A 20,905-nucleotide genomic window follows, 5' to 3' on the forward strand; every position below is an offset into this window, starting at 1 on the left:
GCACTGCTGTAACGGACACGTCCGTCATACGTCCCACATTGATTTCTAAGGTTACTTCAAGCAGTGTTAGCACAGACAACTCCATGCAAACGTTGCTGCTCTCGATAATTAAGTGAAGACTGTCGGCCATTGAGTTGTCTGTAGTAGCAGGTAAAGATTGAAATTTGGTATTTTCAGCACACTCTTGACACTGTGGGTCTCGGAATACTGAATTCCCTAACGATATCTGAAATGGAATGTCCCATGCGTCCAGCTCCAACTACAATTCCGCGTTCAAAGACTGTTAATTCCTCTCGTGTGGCCATAACCACGTCGGAAACATTTCACATGACATCTGTAGTACAAATGACAGTTCTGCCACCACAGTGCCCTTTTACACTTGTGTACGCCATACTACGGCCATTTGAATATGTGTATATCGCTACCCCATGACTTGTTTGTCGCCTCGGTTACACTGACTTAAACCAAGCCTCTTGAAATGTGCACTGGGCATGCCAGAACTGACATTGACATATATGCGATGTAGTTTCTACTGCTGCACAATCACAGTCGTCGAACTGTTTGTTGTTCACCTCTCGAGATTGGTCTCCGACTTATTGTCACTCCATTGCCTTTTAAGGTGTCCCTTTAAAATGACGTCCTCGGGTTTAAAATTCAGAAAGTTTCCCCATGCTGTTGTCGGTGGCTTATACAAGGCGCGGGAGATATCGAAGCAACTTTTCTTGATCATGAGCTTTCTACAGTGACGAAACGGCATTCACCTCTAACACTAAGTTTGTGGATGGTGCAACAAAAGCCATGCAGTAAAGCTTGTCAATAGGTGTTGGTTTCCAGTGCCGTGTCACAAATCTGTAGTTCTCATTACAGGTTGTATCCACTCGGTTTGTATGGACACAATAATGGCCGCTGCACTTCCGAGACGACCAAGACGGGAAGGCCTCCACGCGGTTTTGATACTGTGGCTACATTCGCAATAAAGTACAGCAGGTTACCTAAACACAAACTCTATAGCGGCCCCATCGGTACCGTACGAACGCCGTGTCATCCTTTACCAATGGCGTCATTGGATGTATAGTGCAGGGCTTCCTGCCGTCGTCAGTTTTCGTGACCTGGCAGTACCTATAGCAGATATCAACCCGGGTATTGCCATACCAACGTACTGTTTAATCTTTACATTACAGAAGACTCCGAGTGACTTAAGTAAATGTGTGGCGAATCATTTCAGAAAAAATGACTATTTTTGCTAATTTTCCCTGTTTCCCATAGTACTGCGAAAGAATTGCACTTTGTATCAGTTATTTTTTAAATAAGATGTTACACGTTTTGCCTCTTCTAAACTGTAAACCACCTTACCCAGCTTGTTATATTGGGACGTCCTTGTCGCCGTGGCATCAAAATCATGCTGCAATTTGCCTTTTTCGCATACACAACGCGTTGCCTGTGACAGGGACACAGGATGCGTTGACTATCTGTAAAAAAATCTAATACCGATTGAGGACCGCCCGTGCTTTTGGAGCCTATGACCTGCGAAGCCGCCAAACCACTAGCGACGACAAAAAAATTTTGAGTAGCTTCTGTTGTACTTGTCCTGCAAATTATTTAGTTGCCTGAGTTTCCTTTTCATTAACTTCTTGAACTACTTGGAGGTGGAACTGGTACATGATGTGGATGGAAGATGCCGTTGATGTCATATCACTAACCTTACAACCTCTTCACGTGTAGAGAGGAATTGTAAACAAACCATCTGATTGAAAACTACTATATAGCATATCAATGTATGCCGGGTAAACATCCATTAGCAGCTGGGTTAACAACCTTGCCTGGCCGTCCTGCTATATCTTTTCCCTTATTTCTCTCAATCAACTGAGGGGACTGCTGAGATGATTCTGTAAATGACCATTCGTGTGTCCAATTGAGCTAGTGCTTCGTCTCTAGTGACAAGACATTGAACTTCCTTCCTTTAACTAACTGTACGTCCAGCTGGGTGCTCCTGTGGTTACGTTGCCGTTTGAACGACAATATAAAATTCTATACTAGATGAAGGATTTGAAGGATTCTGTGCGCAAAACGCTACCATTTGTTTTGAAATTACATCAGATTATAGAGCAACAATTTTCCCGCATTGTCAATTAATGTCCTGGAGAAAGAAATGAAGAATGGAAATGGTTCTAAGTAACACAAAATCACGTTGCCCCATCTCATCACTGGAAAAACGCGCGAGGAATGAGAAAACAAACAAGTTGTTAGAAGCATGTCATGTCAAGAAACTAACTACGTCTGAGTACCAATACGAAAGTTTTGTTTCAAGTGCCTTTAGTACAGAGGCCCTACGTTTCACTTGGGGTTAAACAATTACAGAAATATAGCAATAATATATTAGTCAACAAAAACCTTTCTCATTATTTTTAAATTTTTTATAAGAGAATAACAAAATTAAATTCAAGAAAAAAGGTGTCTCAGTATTGACTTCCGTTTCTTATACCACTTCATTCTTGGGACCAGATGTTGGAAAGTTTGCTGCAAAACTCCCAGTGCTGATGAGGAAGAACTGGCACCATCATCAAAAGTGTCTCTGAGCACTATGGGACTTAACATCTATGGTCATCAGTCCCCTAGAACTTAGAACTACTTAAACCTAACTAACCTAAGGACAGCACACAACACCCAGCCATCACGAGGCAGAGAAAATCCCTGACCCCGCCGGGAATCGAACCCGGGAACCCGGGCGCGGGAAGCGAGAACGCTACCGCACGACCACGAGCTGCGGACAGCATCAAAAGATCTTCCTCTTTTGCAACCGATAAACGTGGCCCGTCTTCCAGATGAAGTACGGCATGGCATACATCAGCCGTGGTCTTTCCTCTTTTGAATACATTCACATTTTTTTCCATTCTTCTGTTCCAGAATAAGATTTTTTTAGAGCTATTTAAGACAGATGAGTATGAAACAGTTTTATCATACAGCATTCGGAGAGCTTACACACCTACATTGACAACAATATTTCAGCAGTATCTTTAAAATAAGAGAAGTCAGTTGAACATTTTGGAATTACATCGAATAGGTTCGTAACTGGCAGAACAATCTTGTGTAAATTTTGCGCACGAAGGTCCCGCTTAATTTTTCTTTATCACTGCGAAATCTGTAGTAGCTCAGAGAGCTGTGTCCACTCACCAAAAACTTGTGTGTCCTCTCTTCCAACCATCCTAGGCTAAATCGACAATATCTTGAGGCATGACAGTGGGAACTCCACCGGTAAGCTCTGCTTGCCACAAATACCATGTGCTATCTAGTAATGTATACTTGAGACATTTCCTCCACGATTTGCCACTTGGAACATGTTTTCGGGCATGCAACAGAGTGCCGAGAACAGATTAGCGTCACAACGCGTTTTATGATAAAAAATGATATAATGTTTCCCATTTCCATTCTTCAAATTGTGTGTTTAACAATGAGAACGGACTGGAAACCTTTACCTTGTTGATGTAACAATTTCGGCATTTGCGTTCAGTCATCGGCAGCAAACTTAACAGCATAAATCAGGATTGGCGGGCCGATGTAGCTTATTACTTCTACAGCGCATCAGAGGAGGGAATGGCCAATTTTGAAGCATAAGGCAGGAACGACCATTCGAAGCAAAAGTGTCCAGTAAACATGGGCTCTAAAATGAATTCCTTAAGAGCTATGAACACTGTTTCATCTTCAATACTGTGAAACACATCTCTTCTACTGAAGGAGTGCTCATAGTTTTTAAGGTATGGATTTTAGAGCCGGTGTACTAAACAATTTTTCTATTTTCGGTCCACATTACCTCCATCCAAAATATGGAAAGCAAAGAGCTTGCACTAGAAGATATTTGTTTCACGGTATGGAAGAAGTGCTGATGGCCCTTAAGATATGCAGTTTTAGAGCCCATGTTTGAGACTATCTCGCTTCTGATGATCGTATCCCTGAATATTCACCATTCCTCTTGTGACACCCTGTATAGAATAAGTGATCACTTCTGCGATATAATACTCAGTTTTATGATATGCTTTTGAAATCAAGGTAGGAAGCATCTAAGTACCGACTATTATTCTTCACATTAAACTATTCGCCGCAGTGGATAAGATGTTGAGCCCTTAACAGTAAGCTGCAATATTCGAAACTCCTTTCGGCTGTCCTGTCGGTTTTTTGTGGCCTCGTAAACCATTTCAGGCGAATGTTGGACTGGTTCCATATAAAATACGACGGTCAATGTCTTCGTTAAGGCCATGCTCGAGATACTTGTCTAATGGCGTCCACGGGACTTTAAACTCTAGTTCCATTTCCTTAACACTTGTATTGAATTTCTGTGCAGTTCTAGCTGAACTCGTGCTTCTTTACGTTACAGGCCCTCAGGTTAGGTGCTGAGTGTAATGACTGGACGCTGGATTTGTGCTTTAGGTGCCCCACTGCTGCACCAGATTCTTGTGTCTGCGCCGGCCTTTGTACAAGGCCGGCAAGTGTCCGCCCGCATCTCACGGCGGCCACCAGCCAGTCAGTCCACACGTATTCTAATTGCCTGTCTCCCCCACTCCTCTGCAGATCCATGCAACGCGTAGCACAGCGCTACACAGCCGCTACTTTCCGACGCCACTGTTAGACAAGTTGAGCGGAACACGGACTGTAGAGCCTTGTCGACGTAGTGATCTTCATCTACATGCAGACTCCGCAAACTGTTGTATGGTGCGTGGTGGAGGCTACCTTGAAGTACTACTAGTAACTAGACGTTTCCTTTCCTGTTTCACTGGCAAACTGATCGAGGGTGAAACGATTATCTACAGGGTGTCGTCCCCCCCCCCCCTCTAAAAAAAAGGCAAACTTTAGGGACAGGTTTCTTACACAAGAACAAGAAAAAAAGTCTAGTAAGCAAGGGTTCTAAGGCGCATACCTTAAGAGATATGAGCAGTTATTCATCTGCAATACTATGAAACTCATCTCTTCTACTGCAACCTCTTTGCTTTTCATATTTTTCGAGGAGGTAGTATGAACAAAAACAAGAAAACATGTCTAGCATCGACTCTGAAATGCACACCTTAAGGGCTATGATGTGTTTCAAACTAGCGAAAATTCAAAGTGCTCAGAGCTCTTAAAGTACGCATTTTAGAGCCCAAATGCACCTTATTTTTTCAAAATTTATTTCTGTATAAGGGACCCATCCCTACCTGTGTTTCTTTTTTTTTTTGTCCCCACTCTGTATGTACCTTCGTACAAACATTATGAATTGGTTCAAATGGCTCTGAGCACTATGGCACTTAACTTCTGAGATCATCAGTCCCCTAGATCTTAGAACTACTTAAACCTAACTAACCTAAGGACATCACACACATCCATGCCCGAGGCAGGATTCGAACCTGCGACCGTAGCGGTCGCGCGGTTCCAGACTGTAGCGCCTAGAACCGCTTGGCCACCTATCTCAGAAAGGGTTGCGACCATTTCACTATAATGCAGTGTAGGTAACTCCATTAATGGGAATCAATACTCTTTCAAGAGACTAGCGGCTATTGATGAAGAGAAATTGTAGCTGTCACTTTAATGAATTTAGCCACCGAAAGGGACCACGTACATACAATATATGCAACTGCGATTTCTCGACAGTGAATTCTTGAAACGTCTCGCTCTATGTGTTAAGTCCTAAAGAGCAACGTACAAGTAAAGAAATATACGTCTTTTATTCGAAGTGTACAGATTTCTCATTGGACGTTGTTAAACATATCCATTCATACCATATCGACTCATTCCTTGTAGCGCTTTTCGTCCTTGGGTGTAAAGTTAATGCCCACTAATGAATAACCGGTGGTGCTGTAGTAACGTTGCTCCTGTATGCGGCCATTCATCCCCAGTTGCTAATCAAATATTATTTATCTTGTAGAAAATAACAAGTATTGTTCGTATTGTACAATTGAATTTCGTCTGTTTTTTCTTCCACGAAACATATTCGACATAATATTGTTTTAGGCATCTTCAACGGTTTTTTTTTTCCTCTCCTATCATCTAAATGTGTTCAGTGCCTCTCCCATTGTCATTACAGACAGTAAATCATTACCCCTACTTTGTTTACGGGTTTTCACTCGAACGTATTGCCACTGGAAACATGCATCCTCACGTGGCAATTAAAGGTGATTATTAATCATTCTTACCTGCAAGTTAAACAACTTACTGCTATAAGAGCTATGTTGTTGTTGCTGCTGTTGTCGCTGTTGATATTGTGGTTTTCAGTCCGAAGTCTGGTCTGGTCTCAACGCTACTTCATACAGTACTCTTACTGCTGGTAATATCCGAGAAGGAACGTCACAAACAATTAGAGCACACTCAACTGACGTCAGCTGCGTTCAGTATTGATAACTAAACTTTAAGTTTCCATCCTTTTCCCTTAGATTTCAGGTCAGTATTTAATTTCATTTAGCATTTATAAATATATAAGTAGATTTTACTTCTTCAAATAACCTGATCGAGTACTGTCTGTTTACCTCATCTATTTTTTATTACTCTCTTTTGATAATAATCCTCATATTCCCTATCTTCATTTTGCTTCTGATTCGGTAGTATCAGCTTTTGTTACTCTTAATGCGTCTGTGAAGTGTCTCATTTAGCTCTTTATTATTGCAGCATAGATAGTCTGTAGTATCTCACAAACATGTGAGGTCCTAGGAAAATTATGAAATTTTTATAATCACCTCTTCACATGAACCAACCACCATCAGTTTTACAGACACAGGACAATGAACCAACTACGTTCACAGCACGAGTGATGAAGCGTGGGCTCCGATAGCGCCCCACAGATGATGAATCTCGTCGGGGCAACACTTGCTCACACGGCCTGACCCTGCATCTTGTCTGACAGAATCTCCCGGACAAAACCACCTGGTCTGCAGAGTGTTAGTCTAAGGACGAGTAAGTGCGGATTAATCAAAGCTGTTAGACAACGTCGCCAATGAATTAAGCTTGTTCTACGCATCGCGAAAGGCATTCTCCAACATTTTTCAGAACGAACTCTAGTTGTAACAGAGCCCATTGTGATAGGATTGCAGTCGTAATAAAAAATGAAAAAATAGGTGTATACATTACGACAGCTCAGTTGATTAACTCTCCAAATCGTAATCAATAAGAGTCTCTACAGGGAAGCATCAAAAATCTAGTTTTGGCAAAAGAAAGGGTGTTGGGGGGAGGGGGGGTTTGGTCACCTGCATTCTTTTGTTGCAGTACCCAAACGATAGACTGGAGTGGTTTCGTGAGACCAGGAACAGTTTCTGGTACATCCCAATGACGGATCTAAGTCTAAAATTCGTCTCCCAACAATCGGTCCAATACGCCAATAATTCGCCAGCACTCTTTAAATCCATTGCATTCCACACTCTGCAACATTGTGGTTCAATATGGCAGTCTATGTCTTCAAAATATCTTTGAGATGCTCTCGATGGTTTATGAGCCATGTGATACGGTACAGGCAGTGATGGATGACCCTAAGGGGCAGCTTAACGGGACAGCCTGGGCAAACGAAACGCCTCCAGAGGAGGGTTATCTGGCCCTACGTAGGCGCAGCGGACCGCTCAACGATAACAGACTCCTCCTCCAACGCGGCACTAGTGTTCTGTGCGTTCAGAGCTGGCGTTCTATTATTTCCTCGGAAACTACTACGCGTGATGCAGTTCTTTCATTAGCTTGCAGTGCTATGCGCAAAACTGACATAAATGTAACTGAGGTAACAGACCCCTTATTAAACACTGCTGTGGTAACACTGTGTAAGAATCTGCAGACAACTTGTGTGATACTCTGTAAGCAAGAAATATTGTCTCAGACATGAAACATTGCAAATGACGGTCAGTAACTGAGAAAGTGATGAATAAGAGTTTTGTGGAAGCCAAAGATACTGCAAGTCAATAAACAGCTACGAGGATAAACAGAATTGATGTTCACGGTACCAACAAAATTTTACTCTAGTTTAGTAAACGTTAGGGTTCATCCTGAACGAAGCTTATGTATCAGCAAAATAAGATTTATTAGAGGTTACCCAGTGATGTAAGATAAGCTGAACACTCGCAACCAACTAGCGATTAAATAGAATATTTGGTTCAAATGGCTCTGAGCACTATGGGACTTAACTCCTAAGGTCATCAGTCCCCTACAACTTAGAACTACTTAAACCTAACTAACCTAAGGACATAACACACATCCATACCCGAGGCAGGATTCGAACCTGCGAGCGTAGCGGTCGCGCGAAATAGAATATTTCTTGACGTTCAGTTTAGCTTACTTGCTGACAACAAGGAGTAGCAGGTTACTCCATGAAATAATCTCGAAATGAAGACACAAGGCGATGGAGTTCTGCATGAATGAAGCAAGAAACAGAAAGAGTACGAAACTGACAACAAATGGAAGTAAAAGAAGTTGCAGCGCATTAACGACTTGCAGAGAAACCGGAACGATCTTCACATCTAATGTCTCCTTTGTAAAAACACTTAATGAGAAAAGTAAACGTTACACAAAAAATGCACAGAACCGAGAAGTAAGAAACTTCGAAATATAGTTTTAAGTGAAACGAATAAACTCTTGAGAAAGACAAAGAATCGAGAAAATGAATGAGGTGCCGACTAAAACTCCGAGAGGAATACTGCGTCGGACAGAGCAAATCAAGAACTACAGAGCGTGCAGCTGTAATTGATCAATCGATCCGGGATACTGGGCGTTTAAATTCAGAAGCTTACCCGAATTACATATGCGCGCTGTAGCACGTAAAGTAACGTGGTGAAACCGGTTTTGCGCTGGGCTGTTAAAAGTAAATTTGAATAGTGAGTCGCAACGCGAAGTCGCAGCAACGGTCTCTGCTAAGCGTCGTCGAGTTCCTCTATTTCAGTGGAAAACAGCGATGCAAACATTGCGTGCGGGAAGCCACACTGGCGAGATGCTGTGATATCGCTTAATTGTCGTGCTTTAAAATGATTCTCCCATTGTCATACACATCATTGGTTGACGAGATAACGAAGAACTGCTACGAAACAGATGCGGTTCCCTCACGCACTCGGGTGGATTTAGTTCCACAAAGTGCCTGGCCACAGCGGGGATTGGCCGAGCACACACGACTGCATGTGCTGAATGCAGGGATACAAACAGTTAGATTACTCTGGGTAATTAACTTCGAAACTGGTCTTGCGGAAGTCCTACACAGACACATGGAAATCAATTCTTAGACACATCGCGTGCTGTTAGTGCGCAAATCAATTACGCCGCTTCCTCATCCTCTAACCATGTTTGATAACGAGGTTGTTCCATTTTCACTATATGTATATCTGCTTCAGTACACAGGACAGCAGGACACCAGCGTACGGTGTATGGAGGTGGTACCATCAACATTTCTCCCCGTCCTGTTCCATTAGCGGGCGATACAGACGGTAAAGAGATTGTTTTTGGTACCGTTTTGTACAAACTCGAATTTGCCTAATAGTGTGAGATGTATGTTAGAAGAGTTAATACGTTTATTGGTTAATACGGGGTCGTAGGCTATTAGAATCGATGCCGTCGGAGTAACACATTACTAACCCTCAATTTAATAAGAATTAAACCGATCACTTTACCTGTTGTGTTTTCGAATGTACCACATGTTGCAAAGAAGTAGTTCCTTGCGATCGCTATAAAAACTGTCTACTAAATAAATTGCTTTGTCTTATTGTATTTTATGTTCAGTTCAATCAAACAAATAACATGATATACCTCAAAATACGCTCTTGTGGGTTAGCATTATCTTCCGCGGTCCCCTTCCATTTTGAAATTAAAGCTCTCTGCTCCGCATAATGTCTGTTTGCAGCCTTGTCTCACCCTGACAACATAAACCGCTACAAATTACACAGTCCTTCTTTGAATCTTATCTATCTCACCCGTCAATTCAACTTGATGACTTGCCGGCCGCGGTGGCCGTGCGGTTCTGGCGCTGCAGTCCGGAACCGCGGGACTGCTCCGGTCGCAGGTTCGAATCCTGCCTCGGGCATGGATGTGTGTGATGTCCTTAGGTTAGTTAGGTTTAAGTAGTTCTAAGTTCTAGGGGACTGAGGACCTAAGATGTTAAGTCCCATAGTGCTCAGAGCCAACTTGATGACGGTGCTATATCGAGGGACAATAATAAAGAACTGAGCTCACCGTATAATAATCATGCAGTATGTTTTCCACATTCTCCTTTATCTACAAATATTAGTCAAGGCCTGATTTGATCGTAAAAATCATATACTCTTGTCTAAAAGATAATAATTATAAATTATGCAAAGAATAATCCGTAGATTCCATTACAGCACAGGTGGATACACTTATAGCAGCAGTAGTACTTGGCAACACCAAACAGCTTTAAAGTTTTTGAAAAGTAGTTCGAAATCTTACTAGACTCACAAAAGAATGAAGGGTTAAGTATTGTGTACCATGTCACTACGTATTCACTGTAGTCAACTTTCAAATGTAGTTTACCGTACATGTTGAGGCAAGTTTCATGAACCTTACATTTCTACGAATCTCATATATGTGAATTTATATTCTTGTTTGCTGCCGTGAGATAGTCATTCAATAAAAGTTACGTCAGAAGAAAAGTAATACCTTTTTATGGATTCATTGACTGTCTACTGTACTCGATAATGATCGTCTTGTCGAACAGTAGTGACGTGACAGCAACTTTCATAAGGCGCAAGCTGATTTTTGTTATTTTTGGTACATTGTTTCGGGAAAAAATACAGAAGCAGAATCTTTTGAAGTTGCGATTTGGCACAGATAGCTCACGTTAAGAGATACGTGGATAACTACATACTGCTGCGAAACAAACCTTTTAACAATCTCACACCCTGCTTGCAAAAGTAACACCTGGGGGATCGAACCAGGTGCAAGCGCAGCGCCTATTTCATATGCAACCAGCTATGCTCGCGTACGGTAGGTCATGAAAAGGCGACTATCACACACTAATGCATTCTTGGCTTCTCAGCAATAACTGGATATTAAGAAACAGCATTTTATACTTTTCATTGTCAAAGTTTTTATGTAATTCGCTAATGTATGCGTTTAAAATGCAAGAAAACCATGCATCAAATGAAATTCCTAATTCTTTACGGGTTTAGTTGCTTCATAGTAGGAATAAATCCGATACAAGGGGCGAAAGACAGAGAAAAGCCAAAGGCTTCGACTATCTGTTGACATGATCACATGCCCTCACTAAATGAGACACTGCAGGCATTTGCAAAACAGGATCGGTTGTCTACCTGTGCTCGCCTACCATCCAAATACTTGTGATGTACGCGTATTCAACGAAAAAAATTGAACCGGTCGCAGAAGCACCCCATAATCACCACAGCTGACGTTGAGAAACCCACTAAGTTCACTTCGAATGCCTCCTTCTAAAATCTCACATCCTAGCAAACTTTCTTTTGATTTGTTTTGCTTACAACAATTGAAAGCTGGAAAATAAAAAAGTTCCCACACAAAAACATATAAGAAAGCATGGTAAGAGTTTATCGTCTCGTCGCTATTCAGGTCGTTAAGAGTCGTAGCACTTTTTAAATTAGAAGGAAATCGGCTGTGGCCTTCTTTAAGGTATTCATCCCAGATGACGCAGTGACACCACGACAAATCTTATTTAGGATGGGGAGCCAGGAATTTGAACTCCTTCCGCCCGAAGTTAGACGATCACGCTGGTATTGGTGTCACGTCACTTCATTTTGAACGTTCCGCAACTTATTTCTAATTGCGGCATTACCAAAAACCGCCAACAGACTGGCGTGTCACTCCTTGTCAAGGATTCTCCACAAAATTTGTTTTAAGTTGACGTGACAACTGTGTCACGTCTGCCAATAAATTAAGTCGGACTATTCTCACTACGCTTACTCATGTTATAGCACTATTGTGGCTGATTAATACACGCATCAAAAAAAGTTTTGCATCACCTCGGTTCCGAGAGTTCCGGAACCTGTACAGAAAATTGGAACAGAGATCAACATAAACATCATTTCCGCCCCTTTTATTGCTTGTTGTTGTGGTCTTCAGTCCTGAGACTGGTTTGATGCAGCTCACCATGCTACTCTATCCTGTGCAAGCCTCTTCATCTCCCAGTACCTACTGCAACCTACATCCTTCTGAATCTGCTTAGTGTATTCATCTCTTGGTCTCCCTCTACGATTTTTACCCTCCACGCTGCCCTCCAATACTAAATTGGTGATCCCTTGATGCCTCAGAACATGTCCTACCAACCGATCCCTTCTTCTGGTCAAGTTGTGCCACAAACTTCTCTTCTCCCCAATCCTATTCAATACTTCCTCATTAGTTATGTGATCTACCCATCTAATCTTCAGCATTCTTCTGTAGCATTTCGAAAGCTTCTATTCTCTTCTTGTCCAAACTATTTATCGTCCATGTTTCACTTCCATACATGGCTACACTCCATACAAATACTTTCATAAATGACTTCCTGACACTTAAATCTATACTCGATGTTAACAAATTTCTCTTCTTCAGAAACGCTTTCCTTGCCATTGCCAGTCTACATTTTATATCCTCTCTACTTCGACCATCATCAGTTATTTTGCTCCCCAAATAGCAAAACTCCTTTACTACTTTAAGTGTCTCATTTCCTAATCTAATTCCCTCAGCATCACCCGACTTAATTCGACTACATTCCATTATCCTCGTTTTTCTTTTGTTGATGTTCATCTTATATCCTCCTTTCAAGACACTGTCCATTCCATTCAACTGCTCTTCCAAGTCCTTTGCTGTCTCTGACAGCTTTATTGCTTATGAAAAACAAACATTGCATGTTGTACTACCATACAGCGAGACCTTCAGAGGTGGTGGTCCAGATTAGTCTACAAACCGGTTCCTCTAATACCCAGTAGCACGTCCTCTTGCATTGATGCATGTCTGTATTCGTCGTGGCATACTACTATAGTACCACTCCTCAACGGCGATTCGGCGTAGATCGCTCAAAATGGTTGGTTGGTCACGTCGTCCATAAACAGCCCTATTCAGTCTATCCCAGACATGTTCGATACGGTTCATGTCTGGAGAACATGCTGGCCACTCTAGTCGAGCAATGTCGTTATCCTGAAGGAAATTCACAAGGTGTGCACGATGGGAACGCGAATTGTCGTCCATGAAGAAGAATGCATCGCCAATATGCTGCCGATATGGTTGCACTATCAGTCGGAGGATGGCATTCACTTATCGTACAGCTGTTACGGCGCCTTCCATGACTAGCAGCGCCGTACGTCGGCCCCACATAATGCCACCCGAAACAGCAGGGAACCTCCACCTTGCTGCACTCGCTGGACAGTGTGTCTAAGGCATTCAGCCTGACCAGGCTGCCTCCAAACACGTTTCCAATGATTGTCTGGTTGAAGGCATATGCGACACTCATCGGTGAAGAGAACTTGATGGCAATCCTGAGCGGTCCATTCGGCATGTTGTCGGGTGCATCTCCACCGTGCTGCACGGTGTCGTGGTTGCAAAGATGGAACTCGCCATGGACGTCGGAAGTGAAGTTGCGCATCATGCAGCCTATTGCGCACAGTTTGAGTCGTAACACGACGTCCTGTGGCTGCACGGAAAGCATTATTTAACATGGTGGCGTTGTTGTAAATGTTCCTCCGAGCCATAATCCGTAGGTAGCGGTCATCCACTGCAGTAGTAGCCCTTGGGCGGCCTGAACAAACTACAGACCGTATGTAGCTTCCAGAGAGCTGTTACACAAAGATTCAAAATTCATAGCTCTTTATAGAAAGCCCATTCCACCACAACTGGCCTTGGAGAGCGAGTTCGAAAATTTTCGCGCAGTCTGGGAGACCATAGACCACACCTCGTGAATTGGGGGTTAGCATGAACACTAACGAAAATCACCATTCCAGGACTAAGACATGAGTCTTCGAAACGTACCACGACAGCAAAATTGATATAATAATTCCTTAATAATGGCAAGAATTACGCAGTGGCTCCCCCATTGCATTAGTTGTTCATTGTGGACATACGATATAGTGTGAAGCGGAACTCCATCAACAAACTTTCAGTGGAAGTTCTGGGATATTTTTATATAAGGAACACAGTTTCCGGAGGCTCGTTAAAGAGTTTTGCGTTTCGTTTGGTGTCTTTCCCCAGATAGTTTTTATCTGCACTGCGCTGAAAACGTTAGGAGCCCTCAAAAAGAAATGAACCGGAGGCTATAAAACGAAAACCGCTGAAGGAATCGTAATATCATTGGCTACGGAAGAACGTATGGTCCCTATAGGAACGTTGTGGCTTCAAACTCACCGCTAGAGGGACACGGGCGCACTCACGGACCACCCTCTGCACAGTGGCTGACATCTTATCAGATAAATCAACAGAACTTGAGTGTGCGGTTCCATGACGCCTAATACCGTCATTTAAATATGCTCTGGTAACATCTGTTGACATGGAACGCTCATTCTCGGCATATAAGCTGCTATTAACAGACATGAGATGCAGTTTCTCAACGGAAAATCTGGAGAAAGTGTGACTATAATTATGGCCATGGACAATAATATAATGTGGATTTTTGTCATCTATTCCTCTTTCTAGACAATAAAATATCAGATTTTGGTCACCTATTTTGTGATTTTTATAACCTAATTTTGTAAGTGATAGAACCTATTTTAGGTACCTAATTTAACACTTTTAGAACCTCAAAGTCCGAGGTCTAATAATTACATTAATTATTACTCCGTAACAAGCTACTGGAGACCACAGTTCCTGTATACCAAAACACTCGAAGGTATCCCCGAACAACCTCTGAAAGCTTGTCGGTGGTGTTCTCATTTACATTGTATGTACATAATATGCACTGTAATAGCCTACTGTAACGTCTCCTGGAATGCCATACATAAAAAAATTAACAATAAATAAACTTTCCGAGAGCGACAAGTACAAAGTGCCGTAAGGTCAGAGACCCAATGACAAACAGTGATAACGAACAGCCTAACAGAGAATATCAATATACAAAGACGCTATAAATAAAAGAGCGGCGATATCAATCGTCTGGTATGAGCTTATACTTCTCTGCGAAAGCATTCCGTCGCTATTATCTCCTCAGCTCTATAAAATGGATTATCTGTAAATTAATGTGTAAAAAATGAATGTAAGATAGTATCCAGTGCCATAATTAGTTTAATGAATGATATTTTGCTGCAAAAAATGTCTTTGGCTTATTTGCATTATTTGATTGAAGGGCTGTCATTACAGCATATTATAGGATTTTGCTTGAATACGGCCGCGGGAGGCGTTATTGTCAGAAGATAACTAGCGAATTTCCTTACTTTCACAAGACTTTAAATGTTTATCAAAAAGGATTCAAATAACTTTCAGTGAAATGAAATGATTGTATGACACTGATGGCCGGGAGTTCCCTTATTTCGTCCGTTCCGAGATACATAATCCATGTACGTTAACTCGCAGCCATTTCAAAAGTTATTTCTATTTTATTGAAGGAAATGTATTAGATAAACAATAAGAAAACTTGTGGTTCGCAGGTACAGGGCGAACGTTAATGAGATCGACAAATTGCAGGGACAGATTCCTGACTAGAAATGGAGGAAACAAAAAGTCCCTATGAACATGAGTCCGGAAATGCATCCTTGCCACGTTAATGAAATCGACAAATTGCAGGGACAGATTCCTGACTAGAAATAGAGGAAAAAAAAAAGTCCCTATGAACATGAGTCCGGAAATGCATCCTTGCCACAGTACATGACTATGATGAATGAAGTATGTTCCTTGCGTGTTGCATGCTGTGTGACGCAGCGCACTGTAAGCAGCAGAATGGTCCGGTATTCATGTCGGGAACAAGCCGAGATGGCGCTTGTGTACGGTCGGGCAAATGGAAACGGTCGAGAGACAGCACGGCTATACCAGAACAAGTGCACTTTCAAACGCTAACCACATCACACATTTCAATCACTGGGTCTTTTTTTTGGGGGGGGGGGGGTTGTGTGATTATGGGTCCAGACAGACGAACATGCTGGGAGGCGGCGGACTGCGCGTATACGAGATCTATTGTATATTGAGACGAACTCTGGTACAAGCACCAATCAGATGGTCTGTCAACATGGTTAAGCCAAGCACGATTACGTGTGTCCTGCATGACAACCGCTACTATCCTGATCACCTGAAATCCCATGGAGGCCACTCTGACGGTAAATCATCGAGTAGAACAGAAGTGATATCTGGCGTTCCGCAAGGTAGTGTCATCTGCCCTCTGCTGTTCCTGATTTATATAAGTGATACAGGTGATAATCTGAGCAGCCCCTTTAGATTGTTTGCAGATGACGTTGTAATTTACCGTCTAGTAAAATCATCAGACGATCAATTCCAATTACAAAATGATCTAGAGAGAATTTCTGTATGATGCGAAAAGCGGCAATTGGCACTAAACAAAGAAAAGTTCGAGGTCATTAACATGGGTACTAAAAGAAATTAGATAAATTTTGGGTATACGATAAATCGCACAAATCTAAGGGCTGTCAGTTCGACTAAATACCTAGGAATTACAATTACGAGCAACTTAAATTGGAAAGATCATATAGATAATATTGTGGGGAAGGCGAAAAAAAGACTGCGCTTTGTTGGCAGAACACTTCGAAGATGCGACAAACCCACTAAAGAGACAGCCTACATTACACGTGTCTGTCCTCTGCTGGAATATTGCTGCGCAGTATGAGCTCCTTACCAGGTAGGATTGACGGAGGATATCGAAAAAGTGCAAAGAAGGGCAGCTCGTTTGGTGCTATCGCGCAATAGGGGTGAGAGTGTCACTGATATGATACGCGAGTTTTCCTTGCGGCGAGATCTATTTACTAAATTTCAGTCACCAACTTTCTCTTCCGAATGCGAAAATATTTTGTTGACACCCACATACGTAGGGAGAAATGATCATCATAATAAAATAAGAGAAATCAGAGCTCAAACGGAAAGATTTAGGTTTTCCTTTTTCCCACGCGCCGTTCGAGAATGGAATGGTGGAGAAGTAGTATGAAAATGGTTCGATGAACCCTTTGCCAGGCACTTAGTGTGAATTGCAGAGTAACCATGCTGATGTAGATATCTGTTGTGACATGCGTGGATGCAACTCTGTACTGCACACCGGGACCATTTATTGTTGCATGCACTCCGTCCACTTCCGGACACATGTTCATAGGACCTTTTTTCCTACTTCAGGAATCCGTCCCTACAGTTCGTCTGTTTTAATGTTCAACCTGTTATCCTTGAACTCTCACCCTTGAAATAAATGAGCTCATGTCTGCGCGAGTTATGTGACATGATGATATGCGCAACGTAATGTTACGTGATAAAAAAAAAAAAAAAACAACAGTTAAACTTTAAGCAATATTAGTTTATTCTTTGTTTCAAAAATAAGAACTGAGATAACATATAAAGCGGCATTAGTTCACAGTTATCAGATTATTGTTTTTCTTTCATCTTAGAAACGCACTACGACAAAAATGGCCCCACACACTCATTCGTTATACTATCACGTAACACAATGAATTGGTTAGTTTTGGGACATGCCTTGTCTTACGAACTAAATTTCGTAAGTGACAAAAAAATCATTATATCACAGAGAATTGATGGTTATGCTCTCAATATATGAAAAAAAGATCTGCACTCCAAATTTCGGAGAGAGAGACCGGGGGTGGGGGGGTGGGGCAAGAAGCTGGAGAGGTAAGTGGCTGCTTTTGCCCCTACCTCTCCCCATGTGAACGTCTATGGTCGAAACATACACTGATGAGCCAAAACACCTGTTTAATAGCTCTCTGGTCTACTTTTAAAACACAATACAGCAGCGATTTTGCATGGCGTGGATTCTACAAGACCCTGATACGTTTCCGGAGGTACATCGTAACAGATGTCAACTAACTTGTCACGCAATTCCCGCAAATTACTGGACGGTGGTTCGTGGGTGTGCAGCTGGCGCTCGATATGTGTTTCAGTGGGTTCAATCAGGGCATTTGCTGGCCAAGACGTCAATGTAAGTTCACTATAATGCTCCTCAAAACCTCTGTAGCACGATTGTAGCATTGTGACGTGGGCAACTATCCTGTTGGAAGATGCCATCGCCGTCGGGGAAGACTTCAAGCATAATGGGACGCAGATGGAGCGCAATAATGTTCACGTAGTTCACTGCAGATATGGCGTCTTCGATTACTACCCCAGATCCCATGTAAGGCCAGCTCAATGTACCCAACAAGATACTTCTGGCCTCACCGACCTGCATCGGGGGCGCGATGCGAGGTACACGCTCCGAGCAGCCATTCGTCTAGATGGCCGCGTCAAAAGACAAAACCATTGACCTGGTGCAGCAAGAAATGCGATTCATTCGACCACGCGCCGCATTTCCATTCACTCACGGTCAGAGCTTAGTGATGCTGTGCCCACTGCAATCGTTATCGACGATGTCGTTGGGCCAGCAAGGTAACACGTAGAGTCGTGTGACGTGGAGCCCCTTGTTCAACAGTGCCCTTTGAACGCATCAGATCTGCCACAGATCGCTGTCTATCCTGGATTACACAGTGGCGGATCATCCGACATCTGAGTTTTGTGATGAGATTTGGACGTCCGGTAACATACGGCCTGCTCGTTATTTCGTCATCCTTCAATGACAGCGTACGCGAACAGCCGACCAGATTCCCCGTTTCAGAGATTCTCCTTTCCAGCCGTAGGGCCATAACAACGTGCCCTTTGTCAGAACCGCTTACATCAGGGGATTTTCGCATTTGCGACCCGTACCTTCGCCGTAATGACTACCTATTCGTCTCTGTTCCGCTTATTTCTTTCCTTACCGCGTCACGTGCCCGCAACATCACGGGGAAGCACTTATTCTAGCGCTGGGCAGTGGTCATCGTGTTCTGGCCCATCAATGTACCGGGTGATCAAAAAGTCAGTTTAAATTTGGAAACTTAATAAACCACGGAATAATGTAGATAGAGAGGTAAAAATTGACACACATGCTTGGGATGACATGGGGTTTCATTAGAACAAAAAAAAAGTTCACAAAATGTCCGACAGATGGCGCTGGGCAGCAAAACGTCAGTGACTGCGCATGACAATCGTGTTACAGAATCGCATCATCCCCAGCCTGGCTGATAAAAACCTACTGGAACGTACGATGTTTATGCAGGATGGCGCTCCACCCCATATTCCTAAACGCGTGAAAGATCTCTTGCGAGCGTCGTTTGGTGATGATCGTGTGCTCAGCCGCCACGTTCGTGATGCTTGGCCTCCCAGGTCCCCAGACGTCAGTCCGTGCGATTATTGACTTTGGGGTTACCTGAAGTCGCAAGTGTATCGTGAACGACCGACATCTCTGGGGATGCTGAAAGAACCCATCCGAAGCCAATGCCTCACCATAACTCCGGACATGCTTTACAGTGCTGTTCACAACATTATTCCTCGACTACAGCTATTGTTGAGGAATGGTGGTGGATATATTGAGCATTTCCTGTAAAGATCATCATCTTTGCTTCGTCTTACTTTGTTATGCTAATTATTGCTATTCCGATCAGATGAAGCGCCATCTGTCGGACATTTTTTGAACGTTTGTGTTTTTTTTGGTTCTAATAAAACCCCATGTCATTCCAAGCATGTGTGTCAATTTGTACCTCTCTGTCTACATTATTCAGTGATTTATTCAGTTTTCAAATTTATACTGACTTTTTGATCACCCGGTATACGTGAGGCACGCCTGGAACATCTTCTGTTTCAGAAGACTAGTGATAAAAAAGGGGGGAGGCGTCACCAGTCTGCCTTCCGTCGGGACACACAACGAGCAGCAGCAGCAGTGTGCGGGGGCTCACCTGAGATGTGTCCGAAGCAGTGCGTGAGCGTCGCTACGGCGAGGCCTGTGGCGATGGCGGTGGTGAGTAGCAGCGGCGACCCGCCGGCCGCCGGCCCGGAGACTGCCGCCGCGGCGCCGCCGCACACGATGAACACGTAGAAGAAGGACGCCAGGCACTCCGAGATGATGGAGCGCCAGAACTCGAGCGTGCGCACCTCGGCCTGCATCGAGGGCCGGCGCAGCGCGGCCGAGGACGCGCCGCCCCCGGGGGCGCACGCCGCCTCCAGGCGCGCCGCCTCCAGCTTCTCGAACAGCGTCACCAGGTGGAACTCCAGCGTCGTGTCCGGCGGTAGCACTCCAGTCGCCATGCTGACGGGTAGCAGGTGCCTACGTTTGTGCGCTCTTTAACGGAACTTCGGGGAGCGTTAACTGTCGCGTCCTAGACTGTCAGTGGTCGGTTGTCAAAACACTCCGCGGTTCATGTCAGACAGCTGAGGGAACGTGAACGAACTGCCTCCAGTAAGTTACGGTGCGAAGACGCGAGAACAATACCTATTCCGTATGACTACACTCGAAACTAACTGCGGGTGGACCACCGTGCGTGTGTATACTGGAGCGCACCGACTGCTGTAACGCCGCTCCCTTCCCCAGCTGCACGCGCGCCGGCCGCAGCTGACAGAATGAGCGGCGAGGAGGCTTGCGCGCCGACCTGCGCTCCTCCCTGCGACGGCCGCCGGAACTACTGCCGAGCCAGCGGGGGCGGCTCGGAGCCCATCTGCCCCACCTTGAGCGGCCATATGATGCCCAGCAGATGCTCCGGCAGGTCTTCGACATCCGCATTCTGGAAACGAATTCAGCGTTCATACAATGTTCATACAGGAGGATATAAGATAATTATAATGTCGTGTGGCTAGGGCCTCCCGACGGGTAGACCGTTCGCCGGGTGCAAGTCTTTCGATTTGACGCCACTTCGGCGACTTGCGCGTCGATGGGGATGAAATGATGATGATTGGGACAAGACAACACCCAGTCACAGAACGGAGAAATTCTCCGACCCAGCCGGGAATCGAATCCGGCCCCCAGGGGATT

The 20,905-nt window shown here is 43.8% G+C and overlaps 1 protein-coding gene across 2 annotated transcripts in view; it reads right to left on the reverse strand.

The window, feature by feature from the left end:
• Positions 1 to 20,480, reverse strand: part of LOC126470527 (neurogenic protein big brain-like) — a 301,068-nt gene extending 280,588 nt beyond the window's left edge. For both annotated transcript variants that reach the window (XM_050098449.1, XM_050098459.1), the window contains exon 1: positions 19,836 to 20,480. In XM_050098449.1, coding sequence (XP_049954406.1) covers positions 19,836 to 20,184 — 349 coding nt within the window. In that variant the 5' untranslated portion in view covers positions 20,185 to 20,480. The remainder of the gene's footprint in view (positions 1 to 19,835) is intronic.
• Between the last annotated feature and the right edge of the window lie 425 nt (positions 20,481 to 20,905).

Source organism: Schistocerca serialis, chromosome 1 (assembly GCF_023864345.2).
Source record: "Schistocerca serialis cubense isolate TAMUIC-IGC-003099 chromosome 1, iqSchSeri2.2, whole genome shotgun sequence".
Taxonomy (NCBI): Eukaryota; Metazoa; Arthropoda; class Insecta; order Orthoptera; family Acrididae; genus Schistocerca; species Schistocerca serialis.